The 26,449-nt window shown below is 43.9% G+C and overlaps 1 protein-coding gene across 1 annotated transcript; it reads left to right on the forward strand.

Annotated features, from left to right (window-relative positions):
• Positions 1-1,652: 1,652 nt before the first annotated feature.
• On the forward strand, positions 1,653-25,951 carry HHLA1 (HERV-H LTR-associating 1). Its single transcript, XM_059874520.1, has 15 exons — positions 1,653-1,731; positions 2,877-2,936; positions 4,476-4,535; positions 6,646-6,726; positions 7,219-7,302; positions 7,668-7,751; positions 10,977-11,060; positions 11,269-11,325; positions 11,434-11,542; positions 16,438-16,805; positions 17,938-18,006; positions 18,278-18,406; positions 22,281-22,437; positions 24,631-24,713; positions 25,908-25,951. The coding sequence occupies exons 1-15, from the start codon at positions 1,653-1,655 to the stop codon at positions 25,949-25,951; spliced, it is 1,548 nt and encodes a 515-aa protein (XP_059730503.1).
• The last annotated feature ends 498 nt before the right edge of the window (positions 25,952-26,449 follow it).

The following is a 26,449-nucleotide window of genomic DNA, read 5'->3' on the forward strand; positions in this document are numbered from 1 at the left end:
TGTCTCTGTCCAAGCTGACATCCAAAGGAAATACCACTAAAGTATCTACCAATAATTAGAAAGCAATTTAGAAGACTTCCCTCTAAATTGGTGGTCCAGTGGTTAAGAGGCTGTACTTCCACCTCAGGGGGTGTGAGTTCCATCCCTCTGCAGGGAACTAAGATCCCACATGTGTGGACAAAATGTAATATAAATTAATTAATTTAATTAAATAAAAAACAAGGTCCCCAGGTGTTGTTCTCTCTTAAAAAAAAAAAAAAAAAAAGGCAATTTAAATGTTTACAAGAATCTTTCAAGAAAATTCCAAAGAAGGTGTTTCCATCAATAGACAACTAAACTTCTTAAAATAGAATTTGCCGTGAAGATTCTTAATTCCTGAGGCAATTTCCCCAAACCTGGTGCACTTTCTCTTGACTTTTCTCCCCTTCCCCAATTCACCTACCAGCTCTATTCTATTCTTTGCCTCTAGCAAATGGCTTCTTTTTTCAAATCAAGTCTGTACAGCCCATATGAAAGGGTAATACATTCGTACCTACACATGCAGATTGTGTAGTCGTGAAGTGATAAGATGCGTCAAGCAGCATTCTGTGTGGTGTCTGGCACAGAGAAAGCACTCAATAAATTTTCACCATCCTTTCTATTAGTCTCAGCTTTGCAGGTTTAACTGTCATATGATTCTGCATAGCAAATTCCCTGATGAATGGCTGGCACACAGTGCTACAGAAAAAGAAAGAGAGTGTGAACACTCATATGGACATGTGTATTAATACAATTTTCCTATTTATAAGCTGCAGTGATGCTGTATTTGAAGGGTATTTCCCATCTATGTGCTACGTGCTGAGTTACTTCAGTCATGTCCGACTCTTTGAGACCCTATGAACTCTAGCCCTCCAGGTTCCTCCATCCATGGAGATTCTCCAGGCAAAAATACTGGAGTGGGTTGCCATGCCCTCCTCCAGGGGATCTTCCTGATCCAGGGGATCTTCCTGATCCGCATCTCTTATGTCTCCTGCTTTGGTGGGCAGGTTCTTTACCACTAGCACCACCTGGCAAGCTCATTTTGCATCTAAACAGTCAGAGAACCCAAGGAAGAGACACTGATTCTCCCTAAATATGCATGCACCCCCTGCTCCGTGTTCCCAGACTTCCTGCAGTTATGCAGGACCACACGAGCAATTCTGGTGGAAAGCTGTCAATAAAAGCGAGCATGTCACTTCCTGCCAGAGCATTTAGGAGTCGGGGTGTAATCCTCCAACTCTCTCTTCCACTGCCACCGTGAGTCAATGACTAAGGCGGCCACAGGGATGGAGAATGTCCAGAAGGTGAAGCCTCCACTATCCGGGGCACCTGAGTGACCCTGCAGGACCAACTTCCCCACCGATGTGCAGCAAGTGCAGACTGTAAACAAGAAATCAACTTTTGTGGTTGATTTCAGCCAGTGAGGTTGTGGAGTTAATTTGTTACCTCTGCATAACCTCACCAGTCAGAACCATAAATGCCTTTTATAGACTGTTATTTCTAGTGATGCCCCATGTGGTGTTCTCAATATTACTTCCCTGGTGGATATTCTGCACCAAGGTGGTTAGTAATTCAGCTGGTTTCCTCCACGTGCTTGTGTTGCTTGCTTCCAGGTGGGCCAGAGTATCACAAACATGCCAGGCTTCCTGCTACGTGGTCCTCTGGTGAGGCTGTGCCTGGATCTCACTTGTGTCCTGTCCCTTTTCAACACAGGTGGGTCTAGTCAAAGGTCAAATGTCTTGGTCTATAAACTCTGTTTGAATATTCATTGTTCTTTAGAGAATTGTAGCATCCAGTGTTTCAGCCCAGAATCTTAAATGATCAAATTTACTACTGCCATTAATCAAAATGACAATAGCGAATCCCCCATTTCTGATTTTGTCCCTCGTCCCATTTATTCTGTTGCATTCGAGTCCCATTTATGCAACAGAATGCTCTTCCCCTCCACAGTGACCACTCTTGTCCAAAGCATCATCTTCCCTTTGCTGGAGCTTCCAAAACCAGCTCCCTGCTTTTCCTCTTCCTCTCGTCTCTCCATATACCATTCTCCACTCACCAGCCTAAGGCATTCTCTCAGACATTTCATTAAGCCACTTCCCCAGTTCATCCTTCATTTTTTCCTCCTCCTCCCAAAAAGTATTCAATGACTTTCTACTTCTTCTCTTTGGGTAGCTTCCTCAGTCCTTACATGCTCTACATGATCCAGACTACTTCCCCGGCTCCAGTTCCTACAATCCCTTGTCTCCATCCTTTCTGCTCCATCATGTTGGCCTTCTTCCAGTCTGTAAAATAATACTCTTGCCCATCTCAGATCCTGGGCTCAGACTGTCATCTATACACTGACTAACCCTTGAGCCAGCTTTGTCTCTGCTCTAATATGCTCACCTTTCAGATCTCAGTGGAGCATCGTCTCCCAGGGATGGCTTTCAGATCACTGAGATTAGATCAGGCTCCCTGTTCCATGCGCTCCGAATGCCCTTCAGCATAACTAGCGTTGTCTGAAATGACATCCCTGGGTCTTCCTTTCCTTCACGTCTGCCCTCCCTACTAGACTATAAATTCCGTAAGGATGGACTCTGTGTCTATCTGTTCCATCATACTCTCCCAGTATCTAATACACACAATGTCTATTAAAATCTAGATGCTTAATGGCATGATGAACTATTAGCATTGCTATAGTTAATCCATAAATATTTAATGACTAAATTAGTGAATGAATGAGCCAAGTACATGTTGGATTTTAAGCAAGTCCACAATGCAATTTTCTCATCTTTAAAAGGCTTATTTTGGATTAAGTTTTCTCTGATATTATGTCTGTGTTATAATTTCTCTGATGAAATCTTTTTGTTTGACTTTAGTGTCTTCCTTTAGAGGAGAAGCTGAGAAGGAAAATGTCATGACTTTCCTACCTACAACAGGTAAATGAACAGGTGTTCCTTCCTAGGACAAATACAGCATGATGCTGCTCCTACAAGGAATCTAAAATCGTCAGACTTAAAGGAGCAGAGATAAGAAAGGTGGTTGCCAGAATCTGGGGTGAGGAGTGGAGATGGGAATAGGATGACTGGCCAGAGGTGGGATTTAGGCACATCACTTAACATTTCTGGACTTCAATTCCTCATCCTTCAAAGGGAGTGATGGATAAGATGACTTTTAAGGATGTTATAAATTTCTGGGGCTGTGCTTCCACAATACCATTTTACTCATGAAAACTTTTATTCCAGCATCTGGAAATAAACAAGTTAAGAAGGAAAAAGATGGGACTTGGCTTGGTGCAACAGGTAACTAGACCAGTCCTAAAGCCTGACTCATGCTGTAACACAATGACCCATTTTCCAGTTTCTCTGTGCCTTGGTTTTTCCATCTATAAAATGGGCACAAAGCACCTGTCCATTGGAATGTGACATGAAAAGTAATCATTGCAACAATAGTAGTAAATGATGCAGTATGATTAAGTGGCATCTAGTCCAAAACAGCTGACCTCTCAGGTCTCAGCTTTGCAGGGATGTCTCCTCCATCCCAGAGAACAGGTTGGGTTCTCTGATAGAGGTGTTCCTAGCACCTTGATATTCCCTGTTTGACTCTTCTCACATGGGATGACACGTGAGTGTCTCTCCTCCCTCTAAACCACAGACAATAGGCTCTGCAGACACGGAGACAGGGTCCTTTCCCATTGACTTATTTATACCAAACACCTAGCATTCTGCTTGGCCCTAGGTGAATGTTTATTGAAAGAATAAAGAATGAATGAATGCCTTTGGTATTTCAAGATTTCCTTTGACATTCTCTTCTTTGGCAGCATGAAATTTGCTGAGTGGGCAAGTGACTCCCTCTTCTGGAAGTAGGTTCTGACTCTTTATTACCAGGGCTTGGTTGAGCAAATTTAAGCAAGTTTCTTCTGCTCTCTGAGCCTCAGTTTCCCATCCCAGTGAAGAGAAGGGGTGGATTAGATGCCCTGCATGGGAATCAGCTTGTCTATTGATTAAAATGTGCATTTCTAGAGCACGTCCTGGAGAAGGCAATGGCACCCCACTCCAGTACTCTTGCTTGGAAAATCCCATGGATGGAGGAGCCTGGAAGGCTGCAGTCCATGGGGTCGCTGAGGGTCGGACACAACTGAGCAACTTCACTTTCACTTTTCACTCTCATGCATTGCAGAAGGAAATGGCAACCCACTCCAGTGTTCTTGCCTGGAGAATCCCAGGGAGGGGGGAGCCTGGTGGGCTGCCGTCTATGGGATAGCACAGAGTCAGACACGACTGAAGTGACTCAGCAGAGCACGTCCAGTTCAAGGAGACTAGAAGCCCAGGGGTGGGGGAGGGATTGCAGTGCATTCAGCGATGCTGACCTTCACGACATCAGAGGGCAGTTATAGTACAGACCTCTGAGGCCTCTCCAGCAGCGTGGGGTTGGGGTTGAATGCTCCATTTTTCTCCTGAAGGCTTTTCTCTTCCCAGTGTCCAGCCTCAGAGAAGAAGAGAGGAGAGAAAAGGGGATCGTTTTTCTTGACACTACAGGTGAGTACTCCCTCCTCACACACAGCCCAGTGCTCCATGAGAGGCCTGGACCACTGAGATCACTTCTCCCACCATTGGACGCCTCCCCATTTCCAACCCCCAATACCAGGGATTCCCTGGTGGCTCAGATGGTAAAGAATCCGCTTGCAATGCAGGAGACCCAGGTTAGATCCCTGGGTTGGGAAGATCCACTGGAGAAGGAAATGGCATTGTGCTTTAGTATGTTGGCCTGGAGAATTCCGTGGACAGAGGAGCCAGGTGGGCTACAATCCATGGGGTTGCAAAGAGTCAGACACGACTCTTTTAGTGAACGACTAACACTTTCACTTTCACTTCTCAACCCCCACAACAGGGCTGCAGTCTCTCTCCAATCCTCAGATCACTTTAGCCACAATTATTTGAACATTAAGTAAGAGTTGAAAAAGACACTGTTTGCAAAAACATAAAAAGCAGCATTGAGCACTATTTCTACCTTGTCACATCTCTCCACTTGGCTGCACGCTATCAATATGTGGGCAATTGGTGGATGGATGGATGGATGGATTTAGGGGCTGATGTCCATGCTGTGTGTGCAGTGCAAAGTCGCTTCAGTCATGTCCAACTTTTTGCGACCCTATGGACAGTAGCCCGCCAGTCTCCTCTGTCAGTGGGCCTCTCCAAGCAAGAATACTGGAGTGGGTTGCCTTTGCTTTCTCCAGGGGATCTTCCCATCCCAGGGATCGAACCCGGGTTTCTTAGTTTCCTGCACTGGCAGGCGAGGAGTAACCCCATGTCCAAGGGAGAAATATCAGTAACCTCAGATATGCAGATGACACCACCCTTATGGCAGAAAGTGAAGAAGAACTAAAAAGCCTCTTGTTGAAAGTGAAAGGGGAGAGTGAAAAAGTTGGCTTAAAGCTCAACATTCAGAAAACTAAGGTCTTGGCATCTGGTCCCATCACTTCATGGCAAATAGATGAGGAAACAGTGGGAACAGTGGCTGACTTTATTTTTTTGGGCTCCAAAATCACTGCAGATGCTGATTGTAGCCATGAAATTAAAAGACGCTTACTCCTTGGAAGGAAAGTTATGACCAACCTAGATAGCATATTGAAAAGCAGAGACATTACTTTGCCAACAAAGGTCCGTCTAGTCAAGGCTATGGTTTTTCCAGTGGTCATGTATGGATGTGAGAGTTGGACTGTGAAGAAAACTGAGTGCTGAAGAATTGATGCTTTTGAACTGTGGTGTTGGAGAAGACTCATGAGAGTCCCTTGGACTGCAAGGAGATCCAACCAGTCCATTCTAAAGGAGATCAGTCCTGGGTGTTCATTGGAAGGACTGATGCTAAAGCTAAAACTCAAATACTTTGGCCACCTGATGTGAAAGGCTGACTCATTGGAAAAGACCCTGATGCTGGGAGGGATTAGGGGCAGGAGGAGAAGGGGATGACAGAGGATGAGATGGCTGGATGGCATCTCCAACTCGATGGACATGAATTTGAGTAAACTCCGAGAGTTGGTGATGGACAGCGAGGCCTGGCGTGCTGCAATTCATGGGGTCACAAAGAGTCGGACATGACTGAGTGACTGAACTGACTGACTGCATTGGCAGGTAGATTCTTTACCAGTAGCGTGAGCTGAGAAGCCACTGATGTCTGGGAACTATTAAATCTGAATCTCTGAGGATGAAATCCAAGCATCAGAATTCTAGAATTGAAAACAAAGTCTTTCTGGTGAGGCCAAAGGTCAGCCAGGATCCAAGCCTCTCTGTTAGACAATGTCATTATTTGTATTATATAGGACATTGAGAACTCCTGCAGTTTCCTGGAGCTGATATACACGAGCCTCCCCTGCCAATCTCTACTCTCTCCACATGCAGAGATAAACTATTCCCTAAAATAAGTGTTCCTTGTATTTTACCCAGACTTCTCCTTTCTACTCTTGCTTGTCCCTGTGTATGTCCTTAGCTGTCACAGGAACTGCCTTTTAGCTTCCAAATCCTTGTGCCCAACACAGAGTGTGAGTTCATGTCCAAACAGGAGGCGCATCTGCCTGAATGCTGGAAATGAGGAACTTTTTCTGTTGCCAAGAAAGGCCTGCTGGTGACATTATCTTTGAATCTCTTTCAGAACTGCCTGCAAGGTCAGTCGATCTGTCTGCACTTAACCTCACCGAGCTGGTGAATGGGATGCTGAATAGAGCTTTAAAAGGTAACCATTTTTTTCTTTTTTAAGCACAATCCAGGTCCATTTTTGTTTTCTTCCTGCCTCACTTCTGGACTCTCCATGACCTGGGCAAGACCCATGCTGTTTCTGCGTATCTCAACTCCCTTGTGTTCTGAGTGGAGGATGTGTGTCCTACTTAACTCATGATGAGATTGAAAACATCCAAATGAAGTAGGAGGCCTGCCAGCATTTTGAGAGCAAGATGAGTTCCAAACACAGCACCTGTGTAGTCATCGCTAATCATAGCTATATTGTGAGAGAATTGCCAGTTTAAAGATAGATCAAGAAATTTAGTCAAGGGACATGTATTTTTGCATTTTGGGGTTTGCTTTGATTTTTATTATTTTCAATGTTCATTATTTTATTTTTATTTGTTCATTGTGTTGTTAAACCTCTATAATCGATTTAGTAATTTCTATTACTGTTCAGTGTTGTTGGTGGGCATTTGCTCTTTCTTTATCTTGGTATCTTTGGCAGATAGCAAGAACTTCTTCTCATTGTTGAGTGTCACTTCCTACAGTTCATTCGCCTTCCACAAGTTTTCTGTGGCCATTTATAACAGTAAGTGCTGCCGGCTCTTCTTTTATTTTTAATTTATTTTATTGAAGTATAGTTGATTTACAGTGTTAATTTCTGCTATATAGCAAAATGATTCAGATATATAGATGTATATGTACGTTCTTTTTCACATTCTTTTCCATTATGGTTTATCACACAGTATTGAATATAGTTCCCTGTGCTCTACAGTAAGACCTTGTTGTTTATCCATTCCATATTAATAGTTTACTTCTGCCAATCCCAAAGTCCCAATCCATCCTTCCCTTCTCCCCTTGCCAAGTTCTTCTTGGTGTTAAGAATGGTAAGCGATGGACAGGCAGGGCCAGGCTATGTGTCAGGGTTGCTGTGTACTTCATTTCTCTTCACAGTTTCCAACCTGAAGACTGTGGATCCAGCCAACTTCCCCACGCGGTACTGCTACTGCTTAAACAACCAAACCAACGATTTGTCAGGTTGGTACAACTCATCATGAGGCTTGCAACTGATTTTGCTTGTTCCCTTTTCTATAAGTAGAATTTTTTTTCTCCTTTGACTAAAATAAGAAAATGCCATGATATCTATTATGCTTAAATACATGCACATTCATTGTTCCAGAGATTTCCTTTCTTGGTTTCCTACCAAGAAATAGTTCTGTCTGTGCAGAAGGGCAAGAACAAAATGTATCATTGTTTAAGAGCAAAATCTGAGAATGATCTAAACACCCATCATCAGGAAAATGGTTGAATAGTCTGCTGTATAATTAAATCTTGGAAAGCAGCCATAGACAGTACATAAATATGTGCATGTGACCAGATTTGGTCTGTGTATGGAAATATTTCCATGACATTTCCAATTAGAGAAAGGAACTTGCAAAATAAATAAATTGAGTAAAATAGCACTGATGAAAAAATATATGCCTATCTGAACACCGGGTGGGTGATTACCTCCAAAAAGAAGATTAGAGTCTGGGTTTGAAATAGAAGAGTGTTGATTAAGGGAACCTGGTATTGTCTGATTTTTTTTTTCAAAGGCAGTATATTTATGTATTTACCATGTTTTCTATGATGTTTTATAATCTTATTTAAACTAATCAGCAGGTCTTAAAAAACATTCTATTCCAATGAATATAAATATGAATTTTCTTTCATATGAATTCATAATATTCATTGAAAAAAAGTACCATAATTTATTTATCTCCTCCTGATGCAAATTTTTTTTACAGTTCTCAACAATGCTGTGATGAGTACCTGTGTACAATCACTTGGAGTATTTGTCCAATTATTCCTATACGATAAAGTCTTCAAAATAGAATTGTTGTCTGACAGGAAGGGGGTCTTGTGATGATTCACATCACTAAACATTCCTCTAGAAATCTTGCATAAGTTTACACTTTTATCAGTGATGTTTGAAAGTGTGTGCTTTTCCTCATCCTTGTCGACACTGAGTACTGAGACATTCATAAGTCATCACCAATTAGAGAGACAAAAAGGAATTTCCCCCTACTTCCTATTACATATGAAAGTAGTCGATATCATTCATCTACATGTTGTTAATCAATCAGATAATTCAAATTTTCACCGAAACAAAGAATGTCTTCGAGTCAGTGATAACTGATTTTCTTCCAAGGCTAGGACCTGACTGTGGGAGCAGCTCTAAAAGGAGAGTTGACAAATGTATTGAGTAAGAGATGTGTATGAGCAGTGGTAGAAATTTTCAGAAGAGCTGGTGCTTTAGCACAAGGCAGGCCTCAGCTCGAATTCAAGCCCTGCCACATACTCTAAGACCTTGGGAAATTTCCTCATCTCTCTGAAGCTTGCACAGAATTTGAACTCCATCCTTGGTGTCTGGGCTCCAAAGCCATGCTCATAGCTTCTATGTGATATTAGTGTTGTTGTTGCTCAGTCACCAAGTATTGTCTGACTTCGTGACCCGACGGACTTCAGCATGCCAGGCTTCCCTGTCCCTCACCATCTCCCGGAATTTGCCCAAGTTCGTGTCCATTGGTGATGCCATCCAACCATCTCATCCTCTATCACCCTCTTCTTCTTCTGCCTTCAGTCTTTGCCAGCATCAGGGTCTTTTCCAATGAGTCACCTGTTTACATCAGGTGACCAAAGTATTGGAGCTTCAGCTTCAGCATCAGTCCTTCCAAAGAGTACTCGGGTCAATTTCCTTTAAGATTAACTGGTTTGAGCTCCTTGCTTTCCAAGGAACTCTCATTATATGATGTATGTGCTATTAATAGTGGACTGAAATTGTGGATTGCAGTTTCTTGGTCTGTTTATGAGTCTCTCTCCCCCACTAATCTCAGCTCCTGATGGGCAGAGATGGGGTCTTACACAGTCCTCCAGTGCCTCAGTGATGTCTGGCACATGGTAGACACTCAGTGAATGTTAGACGAATGAATTAATAGCAATGGAGACTTTTGAGAAATAGAAAATAGATGGCATGAGAAATGAAGTACTTCCCCTCTTCAGTTTTTACGTTTACCAATGTGACTAGGGACAGACTGGTCTAAACAGACATTACGAAGGAGGCCTACCTTCTTCATGGCCAAGTGTCCACACTATGTAGGTGCACCACGGCAGCACCCTCCAGGAGACCAACCGTGAACCCACGAGGCATGGTGATGACATGGCACCGAGACTCTAGCTCGGAGGGTAGCACCCGCCTCCCACTGGCCTCACATGATACATACATTTCACCAGTTGTCACATTTCCTTTTCATACCTCTCTGAGTTCCATATTTTCAATGCTCTGGGTTCTATATTTTCAAAGCTCGCCCCCAACCCCAGCTCATAGCCCTATTACTGAAAACAATCATTTATGCAAGGCATGATGGGAAACTATCCACGGGACCTCAGAAGTGTCTTTCAAAATTCACTGTTTGGGGCTCCTAGAATAAATACTCCTTGCTGTAGAAGCCAAAACCTAGCTGGGTCCTGGAAAGCGATAAATGGACAGCAGAGGAGGAGGCAGCTGTATGCGTAACGGGAACTTTCATCGGTCAGTGGCTCCCGCCACATTAAGACTTGCTCAGGATACACTCAGAGAGAGATTTTATAGCTTGAAATGTGGTAAGATTGTCTCAGTCTCCTCCCATCAGACTTTTTAACACGGAGGGCAGCAGAAGAGCTTCCTTGGTCTGTTTTGTGTAGAGTTCTTGTCTCCTTTGGTAGTCTGCCATTTATAATCCACCACTAGATTTGATACCGTTTTGAAAATCTGAAGTTACTTAAATTTACATCCCATGTCTGCAGAACTGCTTCCTATCCAGTGAATTTGGTGTTCTAAATCAATGAGATGAAATCGTGAGGTATAAGGGAAACAAATCAGAAAAATTACTGATCTTTTCATTACTCAATACTCTGGTCTTGCACAGCTCTTTGGTACTGGCAGAGAAGGGTTTGGATGGTGGGGGGCAGGAGGGAAAGGGGGTGCGGTGCAGGCAGGGAGGGAAATGGGAGAAGAAAGGAGATTACAGTGGTAGATCCAGAAGTTTTCTGCCTGACTAAAATTAAGACTTAAAAAGAAACTGGTAATATTAAAAATGGTTGTTAGTATTCCTCAATACACTGAACTAAATCAAACTTGTTAAATTTACTTTGAAAAATCCACATACAATGTACTTTTCCTCTCACGTCTCTGAAACTTAAACCGAGCTTCAGAAATGCAACCTTGCTCAATCTGTCTTGCAGATTTCACCGCCCTCCTGGTGGACATCATTGGAAATTCCAGCAGCCACCTCACAGAGATGTTTAAGTCAGCTTCCATCCTCTCAGGTCTGCTCGTCTTGAAAATGCTCGGCAAATACTGAGATGTGGCACTCAGCATGGAATACGAAAAAGCAGGGCTCCCAAATCAGGAGTTAGCCTTGTCTTCCTGTAACAACTGGAGCTAGAAATTTCCAACTTAACTTTCATTTCAACCAAAGACTTAACAGCTTCAGGCCCATTGCTAAGTCCTGCTGTGTCCTGGTCTGTCTTGCAGTGAGTCAAACGAATGAATCCGACTGCATCTTCATCTGCATGATGACAGGAAAGTCAGGTGAACCACCGGCAGCCATTCTTTGACCAGCTCTCTAAGCTGAGAATTACACGCAAACTCTCTAACAGGTAAGCCCAAGATTTGACCCTGTTGCTGTGGTTTCTGCAGGACGGAATCTTTCTGACTTCTGGGAGCTGGTGGAAAAGTCCCCTGTTATCAATTACACATTTACCAGCAACATATCTGGTGTTCTGGGTGAGTGTAACCCTCCCAAACTCCTACAATAGAGTCTCCAGACCAAGGTCCCAGCTAGCAAGCTGAAGATTGAACGCTGCCCTCAGGTATTTTATTTAGCTGTGTTGTGTTAAAATCAGAGGATTTTGTCACTGAAATTTTTTTGGATTTCTAGATTTTTTTTTTTGTCAAAAGACCTGGCAGCCCTGGGTCCTCCCTCTCACCCCTGGCAGCCAGCAAATGGAGTTGACCTGCCATCCTCTCTGTTAGGAGAGACGCTTTTCTCTTCTTTTCCATAGCCCTCACCTCTCCCTGTTGGCTTGCACTTCTTTTCTCATATAAAGTACCTGACTTTTGTACATATTTGAATTTGTGACCCTATTGTAAACACTGCCACTCCATAATACCCAGATGCCATCCAGATACAAGATACCATCCAATCCCAGATACCATCTTCTGCCCCTCCATACTCACACCTCCCCATCTTCCTGCATTTTCTCTGGCACCAGGTGGCATTTTGGGTCACCTTAAAGCTTTCTCTTCTACACTTAGCTGTAATTTCTAGCTGAATAACGTTTCTGCAATGTGGCTGATCTTCCAAGACTATTTTCTACTGCTCTGATGATCTTAGTTCAAGTTCTCATCATCTACCTTTACTATAGCAGCCCCTGAACCAGTCTCCTTTGACCCAGTCTCTTATTTCTCTGCAATATCCATCCATTCCCAAAATAGTTATAATATAATTGGGTTATATCTTTCTACTGCTCAGAACTCCTAATTCAGCAGCAGAGGATCCGAAATCCTTAGCAAGGAGTATACATTTCTCTATCATCAAGCCCACACTCATCTACTCTCTTTACATAAATCTCTTGCTAAAACTCTATTGAAACCCCTGCCTCTTCTTGCAGATGGCATACATTTCCACACCTTTGGAATTTTGCTGTTATCCCAGAATGGAACTTCCCTACTTTTCCGTATTTCAGAATCCAATTTGTCTGTCAATGGCTAACTCAGCTACTGACTCTTCTTTCCAACAAAATCACCTAACCAAAATTAGTCTTCTGTCCTCTGTAATCCTACAACACTCATTTGGACTCTGTTACTCCAGGTTGAGTCACAGACGACTTTATCTGTGTGTCTCCTCAAGGACTGACACTTGAAGGCGAGGCTGAGCCTCCTTCAGCTCTGCGTCTGCCTTCCTCTTGATGCCTCACAGTGCTCTTTGTGCACAGTAGGTTCTTCATCAGTGTCCTTGGAGTGAAATGAAGTTTGCAGTCAACCTCCAATTCCACTTCACAAGGCTGCCTTGATTGGTATTTATTGTAGGTAGGGTGTGAGGCTGTGCTAAGTCACTGCAGCCATGTCCAACTCTTTTATGACCCCATGCCCTGTAGCCCACCAGACTCCTCTGTCCCTGGGATTCTCCAGGCAAGAATACTTGAGTGGATTGCCATGCCCTCCTCCAGGGGCTCTTCCTGACCCAGGGATCAAACCCACGTCTCATGTCTCCTGCATTGGCAGGGGGGTTCTTTACCATTAGTGCAACCTGGGAACCCCTTATTAAAGGGCATCTCTTAATTATGGAAGTTATCAATTTGTGCTTGATAAAGAGATGCAATGGGCCATTGGCAGGTTCCTTTCAATTCTGAGAACAGATCTGAGGGTTATGCCAATCTCACTTCTTCAGAGAGTCCTTCCATGACTTTCCACTCCCTGTCTCAATTAGGTCTCCCCTTTTGTGCTCTTTCTGTAAATTTTCCAAGCAACAGCTGCTTGGGAAGAGAGACTGTGTTGACCCAAAGTTGATGTGCTTGACAGCAGTCACCTGTCTCAGTGATGGTTTGATTGGCAGGTACTCATCCCCATGTCCATTCATCTGGGAGCAAGGGCCAGGCTTCTGGTGCATGTGGAGTGATGCTGAGCCCAGAAGTAAGGCAAGAGAGAGGAAATAAGGTTGCAGGGCCACCTTCTGCAATTGCAGTGGTTGTGCCCAACACATAGCTGCCTGCCAGACAGGCAACTAGGGGCTGAAACCCCACCTGTCTGCAGGCCAGCCTTCGTCTACCCAGAGGATGAGATCTTATGGGCTACTGGGAGCCTGTCCTGTTCTGACATGGGCCCCCATTCCCTAAGCCACCCTTTCACTGAGGGTGAACACTTGAGTCTCTTCCTCCTTCTCTTCATGGAGCATCCAAGGACACTGGGGGGAGGGGTTCTTCCTCTGAATGAAGCCTTCCTTCTGTCTTTGTAGGGGGCTTCTTGAGTGGCTCAGTGAGTAAAGAATCCACCTGCCAATGCAGGAGATGCAGGTTCGATCCCTGGGTCGGGAAGATCCCCTGGAGGAGGGCATGACAATCTACTCCAGTATTCTTGCCTGGAAAATTCCATGGACAGAGGAGCCTGGGGAACTACAGTCCATGGGGTCACAAAGAGCTGGACATGACTGAACTGGCATGCACGCACATGCTGTCTTTGTGGGAGCCCATCTTTCAAGTGGTTTCTGCCTGAGAACCCCTAGTTCCCAGATTTCACCCCTGGCCCCTAGTTATACCCCCAGGGCACTTAAGCAAACCTAAGCACTCTTCCAGGGACCAGCATCAGAGCCACGGAGGAGCAAAGGGCTGCCAGGTGGGCAAGGACTCTGACGGGAGTCAGGTTCTGTTCAGGAAACCTGTCAAGTGTCTGATGCTTTTGGGTCTGACAGCTTTGCATTTTGTGCACAGGGCTTTTTCCTGCAGTGTTTTCAGAGCTTGATATTTCAGCTTAGTTTCAGCTCACTGAAGGAGAAACCCTCTTCTTGGTGATGTCAGGTACTGTTCTGAGTGATTTTGAACCTCTGTACTGTGTATTTACTGTCCAATGATCTTCCAGTGGCTCGACAATTCTTTGTGTCCAAAATATCAGCATAGTAAAGCTACTCTTGAGTGTCTCCTTAAATGTGCAGCTACCACGGCGTCGGCCCTGACTTCACAGCTCACACCCACAAGCCAGCAAACACTACCGAGGACAAGCCCCCCACGTGGAGCCCAGAGGGCTGGAGTGTCCGCTCTGAGGACCTCTTCTGGGACAGACACAACGCCTCCTTCAGAGGCAGAGCAGACCTTGAAGACAAACGTGCTTCCTGAGTGTCACAGCAGAGCCACAACCAAGGCCACGGCCAGAGCCACAGCCACCCTGGACATGCCCTCTCCCACCCTCCCAGCCTCCAGTAAGATTTCTCACCCTTTCCTCTCCTGTCTTGTTTGCCCGCCCACCCCAGTTCCCTCTGGGCTCAGATAAATAAGTGAAATCCTTCCTTTATCTCTTCTCCACTAACCCCTTTCTTTAGCATCCCTTAAATAAGAGATGTGAACCAGTCTGGGTCTAATTCTTATAAGCAAAGGTGACGAATATCACTGGCATAATGTCTTTCTAATGTTTACTTTTATAACTTTTAAAATTTTGAAGTAGTTCAACATTCACAGTTGCAAAAATAGTACAGAAGTTTCCTGGTGCACTTCATGCAAGCATCCTCCAATAGTAATATCTTACATAATTGTATTATATTGTAACATCAGGTATTTTTATTTCAGCAAAGTGGTTGGGAATATCTCTCCTGAAATTCACACCCTAATGAAATGAAGTGAACTCAATATTTTATGGTAGGCAGGGTTAGGCTGGATAATGATGCCAAGAATATGTTAATGACTTGATGTCAGTGTAGAAAGCTGCTGCCAATGACTTGCTGAGAAGTTCTTCCTTTCCCATCACGTCTGTGGACACTGATCAGTGGTATTACCACTAAAAATGTAAAAGGCACGCTAATCTTATTTGGAATAAGATACAACTGAGATAACTCTTTCATTAAAAGACAGTTATGTCTCAATGAGCTCCAATACTGGACCAGAGTCACCAGAATTCATTCACTCATTTACTTGTCAATGCATGTGTTTAATATCAGACCCCAGGCTAGCTGTTAAAAAGAACCCCACAGCTCTATCAATGTTCTCTTTCTTTCCTGACCTCTCAGACCTGGGAGAGAGGCATAGGCAAGCAGACTGATTAGTTGTTATTCAGCCTACAAAGAGCTATTATTCTAGAGAACCCAGAGAGAGGCTCCCCTGAGAAGGATGAGAATTGATCAAAGTCAGGCAGGCAGGGAAACAAAAATGAGGAAAAGGAATCAGCTTCACTAACTAGAAAAGTTTGTAGTAATATATCTGCACCTAGACAGTTATACAAAAGAAGAAAACTTTCTGGTATAACATGAAAAAAGATGTGATTACAGGTGGCAAGGGAAATCATAAAATACCTAGCTATCACCCTAACAGGGAAAGTGCTAGTTTTATGTAAGAAAAACTACCTAAAACTTTAACAAGAGTAATAAAAGCATGTTTAAATAAAGTGATATATCATGTTCTGGATGAGAAATCTGAATATTTTTAAAATGCCAACTGTTTCCAACTTAAATTATAGAGTTAAGATACTCCCAGGAGTTTAGTTTTGTAAAAACTTGAAAAAAAACTTTTTTGATTCCTACCATGGGAATTAGCAAGTGAAAACCATCTGACGAGTTTTGTTTAAAAGACCAACAAGAGAAGGCTTGTCTTAATAACCATCCTGTGATATTGTCAGGCTGCCATCATCACCACCATCACCTCCATTTTAATGGTAAAGCTAAAAAGAGTTTGGTAACTTGCCCCAAAGTTCACAGCACAGAGGAGTTGGGGACAGAATTTACATCTCCAGGTCTCCTCACCTTAAACCTTGTAACCTTTCCACTATGCCATATGATTAGAAATGTATTGCTTACATTTCACAGAGTCCACCATCCCCCAAACACACACTCTAGCTGATTGTTTAGTGACCTAGGAATTTGGAGAATTTTTTTCTTGATTGGTACTTAGGAAAACGAAGTTTAGTTTGGTCCCCTTATTCCAGTTCAGGACAGAGCTGAAGTCCCTGGATAATCTATATTATGCGTGCACATTGCATATACCCTTTGATTATATGTCAATGTCTTGTCAATTTTACATCTGAATCAAGGCAGTCAAGCATGTACATGCCCTGTTACCCTGCAGCTACTAGGAAGGTGGCCAGAACTCCAAGGGTCACGGCCCACAGACAGGCACAGGCTTCCACTCTACCCACGCCCTGGGCTCAGGTCACCAGCGAGAAAACTCCTGGAGGGCCTCCCTGGGAGACCCTTGCCTCCTTGCCTACATCTCCTAAGGCCGAGGAGACGATGAACACAAGGAGCCTTTCCCAGCCTCCTGCCGGGACAGCAGCCGCAGTTGGCAGCCCGATCCAGACCAGCCCGACCTCAGGTAAGACAGATTGCTCACTCCTGCCTCCACTGTTGTTGTCGTTTAGTTGCTGAGTCATGTCCGACTCTTTTGTGACCCCATAGACCGTAGCCCGCTAGTCTCTGTCAGATTCCTCTGTCCACCTGTCCATAGGATATCCCAGGCAAGAATACTGGAGTGGGTTGCCATTTCTTTCTCCAGGGGATCTTCTCTACCCAGGGATCAAACCTGTGTCTCCTTCATTGGCAGGTAGATTATTTACCACTGAGCCACCAGGGAAGCCCCCTACCTCTATTAATTACATATAAATATAATGATATGCACATTAAAATATAATCACAATATGAGGATGGCCTGAAACTTTGTTGTCTGATTCCAATTATGTGTTTCTTTATGTATTTATGTGTGTATGCATGTGTGTGTAATAAATATACACAGAAAATTAAAAATAGACCAAAATAAGACTGAAAAGAAATTCACAACATGTTAACCTTGACTGTATCTGGGAAGCAGAGAGGATTTTGATTTTTCATCACTGCAGTGTCATGAATTTTCCATATTTTCTACTCCTGTAACCAGACAAAAGTGGTTTCTGTGCTTTCTAAAATTCTGTTTATTTGTTTTTGGCTGTACTGGATCTTTGTTGCGGCTCGGGCTTCTCTCCAGTTGCATGTGGTACGTAGGCTCACTGCAGTGGCTTCTCTTGTGGAGCTAGGGCACGGGTGTGCTTGGGCCTCAGTAGCTGCAGCTCCCAGGCTCCAGAGCTCGGACTCAGTAGTTTTGGCTCACGGGCTTGGTTGCTCTTGGCATGTGGGATCTTCCAGAATCAGGGATTGAATTCACATCTCCTGCATTGGCAGGCAGGTTCTTTACCCCTGAGCCACCGGCGAAGCCTGGTTTGTGAGTTTTTAAAATGACTTCTTCTGATCCCTGTAGCCAGATGCCCTTGTTATAGGCAACTGTGTTCAGTGGATTGTAGCATTCTTCACAGCTGTGCTATTTCTAACTGACTTTTGCATCCTCAGCATCCTACCAGACACCTGGCTTGACAGGCAGCAGGGGATGAACAGGGCAGGACTGGTGTCAGGGCACCACTTCTGCTCAGGCATCCTTAGAAGACAGCCAAGCTCACCTCTCTCTCTTCTCATCCCAGGTCCATCCACCCCTGGCACACAGACTCCAAGTCCTACCAAGGCTCCAGCCCCCAAATATCCACAGGCAGGTAAGAATGTGGCCTTGCAAAGGGCAATGCTATACCCCAGGTGGGAAGCGTAGTTTAAGGGCAGTGGCATGAGGTGATGGGGGTGTCTGCAGGCAGACCAGGCTTGCTATTGCACTTTACTGGTTCTAGAAGGAAAACAGGCAAGAGAACGAAGTCTTGCTGTGCTGTTAAATGACCCTGTAATCTTCACAAATCACTTCCTCTTGGTTGACTACAATTTCTCTCTAGATTTGAGAGTTCCTTAAGATGCCATGATTCTCTGGTTGTCTGTATAACCCAAGACCATTTCATTTTGACCTTTGTGAGGCCCTTGTCACCTATGCAGGTGACCTCCCTGCCGTGTGGACCTTTATACCTGGTGAAGAGTCAGCCTTGATCCCAGGAACCCACCAGTTTTCAAGTATGTACCAGCACCTGTCACTCCTCTAGCTCTTGTTTGTTTTGGGTGAAGCTGTGTACTATAATAAAAAGAGGTTTGTTTGATAAATTTAGATTCAGACTGCTGGGATTAAATCCTAGCTCTGCTATTTACTGGTGAGGTACCCTCCTGCACTCAATTTCCAGAATTCAGTTTTCTCTGCTGTAAAGCGAGAATGATAATAATTATTGTGGGCACTAAAAATGTCTTTCCTCTGCAGGGTTTTGTATTGAGTAAGATAATGTGTGTGGAAGTGATTTGGAACCGGACAGCACCATATAACTTAATTCAAACAACTTTTATTGAATGAACGCCCATTGAAAAAGTGCTGTACGCTTTGCAAATGGAAGCCATTCTGACAATGAGCATGATGTTAGCAGAAAGAGAGGAAGGAGGAAAGGATGACTCCAAAATTCAACCCCTGGGGCTTCCCTGACAGTCCACTGGTTAAGACTATGCTTTTCCAAAGCAGGGATGCAGAGGGCGTGGGTTCGATCCCTGGTCGGAGAACTAAGATCCCACATGCTGCATGGTGCTGCCCCCCCAAAAAATAAGTTATATTACTAGGATCATACAATATGTAACCCTTAATGCAATTATACTTCACTTAAAAAGAAAGAAAGAACTGGGATAACTTTAACAATAAAAAGAAAAAAGTGGTAATTCCCTGGTGGTCCAGTGGCTAAGACTCCTTGCTCCCAACGCAGGGAGCTTGAGTTTGATCCTTGATCAGGGAACTAGATTCCACATGCTGAGGCTAAGACCTGGTGCAGCCAAATAAAAAAATAATTTGTTTTAAAAGACTGTTACAGTTACTTAAAGAAATTGACAATCATTATTATCAAATAAAATAACCCAAGGATTTTCATCTGAAAAAAATTAAATAAAATGACCCTTAGAAGCTCTTTTACAGCCCATGCAAACTAGAAAAACTTATATTGGTGTCATCAAGCCCTATTATCATTTTTTATTTTTCATGTTTTAATCTTATTTTTATATCTTTTGAAACATGTTTTTTTAATGTAGGCAATACATGCAGATAGAATAAAATTTTTTAAATTTTTAATTGAAGTATAGTTGGCTTGCAATGTCACATTAATCACTGCTCTAAGGCAAAGTGGTTCAGTTACATACAAATATGCAATATATATATTTTGTAATATTCCTTTCCATTATGGTTATCATAAGATATCAAATATAGTTGTCTGTGCTATAAAGTAGGTCCTTATTTTTTATCCATTTTATATATAAAAACTTACATCTGTCAAGCCCTAAAAAAAAGAAATATTCGACTCCCAGCTGTTGAGTGTCATTAACTTCTGTTCTGTTTGAAAGGCCATCCCTGTATGCACACTTCTTTTGTTTGTTTTTTTTAACTTTTTATTTTGTATTGGAGTGTAGCAGATTAACAATATTGTCACAGTTTCAGGTGAACCCTGAAGGGACTCAGCCATACATATGCATGTATCCGTTGTCCCCCAAACTCCCCTCCCACCCGGGCTGCCACGCAACACTGAGCAGAGTCTTCTGTGCTCTAGAGTAGGCCCTTGTTGGTGTGTACTTCATTCTTACGGAATTCAAGAGAAAACCCTGTTCTGGGATTGCATGTGGGTTTTCAGGACTCCTGACAGAGGTTCAGAACTTGGGGTTTCTGTGGTCTGTGCTACATTTTCCCAACTTTTGAAGGTCCAGCTCTCTCCTTTGTTTCCGTGGAGCCAGTTTGCAGAAGATAGAAATGGATACAAAGTGAGTCTTTCAAAGGCTGAGTTCTCAGGTCCCTCCCGTTCCTGGATGCCTTTCAAGACTACTTTCCTGAATGTTCCCGGACCATCCAGTCATATGTCAACACGGCATTATTAAATTGCTGGACCGTGCATGTCTCCTTTTTCATATCACCTAAGATCTGCCTTGCCCTGCTCTAAACCTGCAGTGAATGGTGAATGGGCCTTTCAGACAAAGATTTGATTATGCTACCATAGGAACTTACAGCCCTTTTTTCTCCAGGTTCTAAAGAAATGCATAAGAGGTGCGGATGGGGGCAGTGGTTGGACTGAATTTTAGAAAATGTGTTGGCTGTATCTCTCTGGATCTATCCCTGGAGAAGGAAATGGCACCCCACCCCAGTATCCTTGCCTGGAGAATTCCACGGACAGAGGAACTTGGCAGACTACAGTCCATGGGGTCACAAAGAGCTGGACCTGTCTTAGTGACTGAACAATAACAGTCTGGATCTATATCTGTATCTGTTGTTGTTCTTTAGTCACTAAGTCGTATCTGACTCTTGTGACCACATGGACTGTAGCCCACCAGGCTCCTCTGTCCATGGGATTTTCAGGCAAGGATACTGGAGTGGGTTGTCATTTCCTTCTCTAAGGGATCTTTCCAAACCAGGGATTGAGCCCTCGTCTCCTGAATTGGCAGGTGGAGTCTTTACCTCTGAGCCACCTGGAAAGCCCATCTCTACCCATATTATCTATCTCTATATAGCTCTAGCTACCCATCATCCCACCCATCTAATGAGGAAGGTAAAGTTTCTCGAGGAATTTTCAGGAAAGCATCTCTGATTTCCTCCAGGAATCGGTCCCTCACCTTTCTTCCTCTCTAGGATCTCTCACAGCAGCTTTGATAGTCACGGTGAAGCAAGGCCATGTTCACCTGTTGGTCCAGAGCTACCCGAGACCAGGGGCGAGACAATATTCACCCAGCACAGACCCTAACAAAGGGAAGAGAAGTGAAGTGAAAGTCGCTCAGTCGTGTCCAACTCTTTGTGACCCCGTGGACTGTAGTCCATGGAATTGTCCAGGCCAGAATACTGGAGTGGGTAGCCTTTCCCTTCTCCAGGGGATCTTCCCAATCCAGGGATCAAACCCAGGTCTCCCGCATTGCAGGCAGATTCTTTTTTTTTTTTTTTTTCACATTTTTAATTTTTAATGTCAAGCTTAAAGAAAAGTTCCAAAAATAATACAAATAATATCCATATAACCTCTGCCCAGATTTTTCACTTGTTCTTATCATTTCACCCCATTTCTTTATTATTTGTCTGCTCCCCACCCAAAAAGTTTTTTTCTAAGCTCTTGGAAGGCCTGCTGCAGATATCATGGTTTTTATTCCCATGAAGTATCCCACATACTTCAGTACATATTTCTGAATTTCCTAAGAGTAGGGATATTCGGTTAATAACTGTAATAGTACAGTTGTCAACTTCAGTAATTTAACATGGATAAAATACTTTTATTAAATCTACTGTCTGTATTCTAATACTGTTAACTGACCCTCAGTGTCCTTTTTAGCACTTTTTCCTTCTAGTACAAGATCTAGTCCAGGATCAGATATTGCATTTCATTGTCATGTTGATAAAGTCTCTTTTAATCTGGAACACTTTTACAGCCTTTCTTTGTTTTTTTATGATATTACTTGTTAGGATTTGTCTTACATACTGCGGTGCTCCCATGTTGGGTGGATATATATTTATAATTGTTATATCTTCTTCTTGGATTGATCCTTTGATCATTATGTAGTGACCTTCTTTGTCTCTTTTCACAGCCTTTGTTTTAAAGTCTAATTTATCTGATACGAGTATTGTGACTCCTGCTTTCTTTTGGTCCCAATTTGCATGGAAAATCTTTTTCCAGCCCTTCACTTTCAGTCTGTATGTGTCCCCTGTTTTGAGGTGGGTTGCAGGCAGATTCTTTACCAGCTGAGCCACAATGGAAGCCCAAGAATACTGGAGTGGGTAGCCTATCCCTTCTCCAGGGTATCTTCCCAACTCAGGAATCCAACCGGGATCTCCTGCATTGCAGGGAAGATGCATGCTAAATGCTTGTTGATGTGACTGGTCTGGGATTGCATCTTCCAGGGTGTCCTGAGCCGCTCCCTAAGGAGGGGGCTATGACCGCTGCTCCCCTTGCGCTGACAGTGCAGAAGCTCAACCCTTGTCTGATGGAGCTGTGCCGCTTCTTCCAGCAATGCCTCTGCACGAGCCAGAAGAGCGAGCCCAGGATGGAGGCTGGGAGGTATTCTTTGCATCCAGTACTTACAGGCTTCTAACTCTGCTCGGCTCCTCTGCAGGCTACTAGGTGGCCAGGCGTTAAATAACTAACACACAGGTGACAGCAGTACCTTGAGGAATGCACTCCCCAGTAGGTCTTCTGCTGTATTGTCACCTCCTTGAGAGCCAGAATGGAACCCCATTCATTTCTGGGTCCCCAGAGCCAAGGCGGGTGGCCATGCCACAGTGCAGTCAAGTGTTGTCAAGTTGACTTGCTGCATCTGCTGTTACAAATCTGCTGGAATTGTGTTACATTGTGTTACATCTGCTGGAATAATTACAGAGGACTTTGAGTGGCCCTGAGCCCCAATGCCCTCAGTTCAGTTCAGTTCAGTTGCTCACTCGTGGCTGACTCTTTGCAGCCCCATGAACCACAGCACACCAGGCCTCCCTGTCCATCACTAACTCCTGGAGTTTACCCAAACTCATGTCCATCGAGTTGGTGATGCCATACAACCATTTCATCCTCTGTTGTCCCCTTCTCCTCCTGCCCTCAACCTTTCCCAGCATCAGGGTCTTTTCAAATGAGTCAGCCCTTCACATCAGGTGGCCAAAGTATTGGAGTTTCAGCTTCAACATAAGTCTTTCCAATGAATATTTGGAACTGATTTCCTTTAGGATGGACTGGTTGGATCTCCTTGCAGTCCAGCGGACTCTCAAGAGTCTTCTCCAACACCACAGTTCAAAAGCATCAATTCTTCAGCACTCAGCTTTCTTTATAGTCCAACTCTCACATCCATACATGACCACTGGAAAAACCATAGCCTTGACTAGATGGACCTTTGTTGACAAAGTAATGTCTCTGCTTTTTAATATGCTATCTAGATTGGTCATAGCTTTTCTCCCAAGGAGTAAACATCTTTTAATTTCAGGGCTGCAATCACCATCTGTAGTGATTTTGGAGCCCAAGAAAATACAGTCAGCCACTGTTTCCACTGTTTCCCCATCTATTTGCCATGAAGTGATGGGACCAGATGCCATGATCTTAGTTTTCTGAATGTTGAGCTTTAAGCCAATGCCTTCAGCCTGGTATGATTTATTAGAAGAGAATAATCAGAGCATTTTGTCTATTGTTTAGTCACTAAGTCATGTCTGGCTCTTTTGTCCTGGCTTTTCTGTCCATGGAATTTCCCAGGGATTTTCCTTTCCCAGGTAAATTGAAGGTGATAGAACCTGGGAAATCTTTATTGCCAAGCTCTACATGAGCAATTGCTGCTCCCCAGAAGCTTCCCAGATGGCACTAGTGGTAAAGACTTCCCCGTCCCAGTTCAGGAGACATAAGAGATGCAAGTTCAATCCCTGGATCAAGAAGATCCCATGGAGGAGGGCATGATAACCCACTCCAGTATTCTTGCCTGGAGAATCCCATGGACAGAGGAGCCTGGTGGGCTACAGTCCACGGGGATGCAAAGAGTTGGACACAACTGAGGCAACTTAGCACAGTACAGAAAACACTAGAATCACAGAATGATAGAAATCGAAGCAATTAGAGAATGTTTAGCCCAGCCTCCTTGTATATCAGGTGAAGGATTGACAGGGAAGTAGATTCCCAGAGTCCGACATCGAGCCAGTGATACAACTTGCACAGAAAACTCTTCTTCCTAATGATATGTGTGACCTTTTCACTGAAGCCCTTTGGAACAATTTCTATAGTCACCAGCCAAGAGCAGGATGTTGTCTTGCTAGGTATTGGCTGCATGGTTAACTCTAACAGACCTGTACTCTGACCACCTCACACAAAAATAGATGATATTCATCACTGATGGTACCATTACCATCACTAATGGTAATTCTGGCACCATTGCGGAACTTTGCAAACAGTGTCTCCTGTCTTCCACAAGATACCCTAAGAGTTTAGATTCTATTATTGTCTTTTGTTTATGTATGAAAAAACTAAGGCTCAAAGAATTAAGTAATCAGCCTGAAGTCACATGTCCTGGCAAGTCCTGATGGTAGAAGAATAAGTCTTTCTGACTCAAAGTCTGAACTTTTTCTTGTGAAGACTCATTCTCTACCTTTCCTCCCACAGCCTATAAAGATGGAGAGAGAGAATTTTTTGTTGTGAATAATTAGCCATTGTGACTTTCTTTTTTAGATGGTTCTCTTCTAATATCCACAAAGGGTAATAATTATTCTCGACTGTGATTTCGATCTTTAGGTATTGTCTTGACTACTATTCCTGGTTTCTGAAGAATGCAACATACATCTGTCAGAGGGTGAAAAGGGTGTTCCATTCACACAGTAAGTATACAGCCAGACTATTTTACGAAAAAGGTCTAGAACTCTGCCTTAGCACAGGATCAGTAGGAGGAGGTGTAACTCATTTAGCGATCATGAATCCTAGACAAAAAGTCTAGGATATTTCTGAGTTCCCTTCGCCTAACAGTTTGAAAAAAAAAAAAAAAAGCAGGAGTCAGCCCAGCAAAGCATTGTGTCTTTCTGTGTGCTCTTGGGCAAGCTTCTTCCCCTCTCTGAGTCTGCCTGTAAGCTCTAAAGACAAAGACAAATGAAACAGAAGAGAATCGCCATGTAAGCACTCAAATGCCTGACCAGAGCAAAGTGTATACACATGATTCAAGAAAAAGAAGCAGCCTGACCTGCTGCAAGCGGGGTGTAGGGCACCTCCATCCTTGTCCTCAGGCATCCTCAGAGGCCAGACGTCTTCATTTTAATTTTCACTCCTGCTGACAAAAGTGGCTGATGTAGTTTGTCTGTTCCCCAAAGCAACAGTGTGGCCATTTTATTGTTCCGTCTTTCTGAACTGTCTGGTCAAGGGAATCTGGCTTCCTAAAAATCACGGAACCAAGTTGAAGTCTGAAAAACCCCTGCGAAATGTAATTCAAATATAAGCCGAGTGGCCATATGGCCGTGCATTATATTACAACAGTCAAACAAAATACAATGCAGTCCTCCAGTCCTCCCTTGTGGCTTTTATTTAACTAATTAATTTATATTTGGCTGTGCTGGGTCCTCATTGCTGTACAGGCTTTTCCCTAGCTGCAGAGAGCAGGGCTACTTTCCAGCTGCAGTGCGCAGGCTTCTCATTGCAGTGGCTTCTCTTGTGGATCTCAGGCTCTAGGGCACGCGGGCTTCCATGGTTGCGGTTCCCGGGCTCTAAGGACACAGGCTCAATAGTTGTTGCACACGGGCTTAGTTGCTTCGTGACACGTGAAATCCACCCGGACCAGGGATCGAACCCATGTCTCCTGCTTTGCCAGGCAGATTCTTTATCACTGAGCCAGCAGGGAAGACTGGAAAGTGGAGTCTTGATCACTGGACTGCCAGTCCTTGCACGAGCTCCTTCATTCTCTGACATTGACTCTGAGTGATGCCCTGTCCAGCGCACTGCCACATACTGGCCCTCTAGGAACAGTCTGAGCCAGAATTTATTTCTCTGTAGCATTCCCTTCTCTCTCTCTCTCTTTTTTCTTCCAGCCTTAAAACAAAAATGCCTTGAGAACATCTGCAAGTCTGTTTGAGGTTTTGAAAAAACAACAGGGTCTCACAATACCCTGGGCGACCTCTGTTCACCCCGGGCCCTGGCCCAGGCTGGCAGCATTTGCAGAATTCACCCAGGCTCCAGCTCCAGATCATCAATTAATTGAACACGGGTCTTTTTGGAAGCAGCATCTCTCTCTCTCCTGTGTAAGGTACTGAAGGTAGAAGAGCGTGTGTTAGAGCTCTCATAGTCAGGGAAGTGAGGCCAGCCTCCTTGCCTGCCCTAGTAGCAGCGCTCAAGGAGCTTGTGAAAGTCATGGAAGCCTAGTAGCTGTGCTCAAGGAGCTCCCACGATGACTGAGACTGAAGAGATGGTGTGCAGTGTGTGAGACTAGCACGAGCAAACCAGCCCAGGCACCGAGGCTCTCAGTACCCAAAGGGACTTAAACCTGGGGCTTCAGGAAGACAACAAGCACAGATGAGGAAGAATGAACCCATCCTCTGGAGAGAGTCACATATGATCTCTCTGTGCAGTTTAT

This window comes from Bos taurus, chromosome 14 (assembly GCF_002263795.3).
Source record: "Bos taurus isolate L1 Dominette 01449 registration number 42190680 breed Hereford chromosome 14, ARS-UCD2.0, whole genome shotgun sequence".
Lineage (NCBI taxonomy): Eukaryota > Metazoa > Chordata > Mammalia > Artiodactyla > Bovidae > Bos > Bos taurus.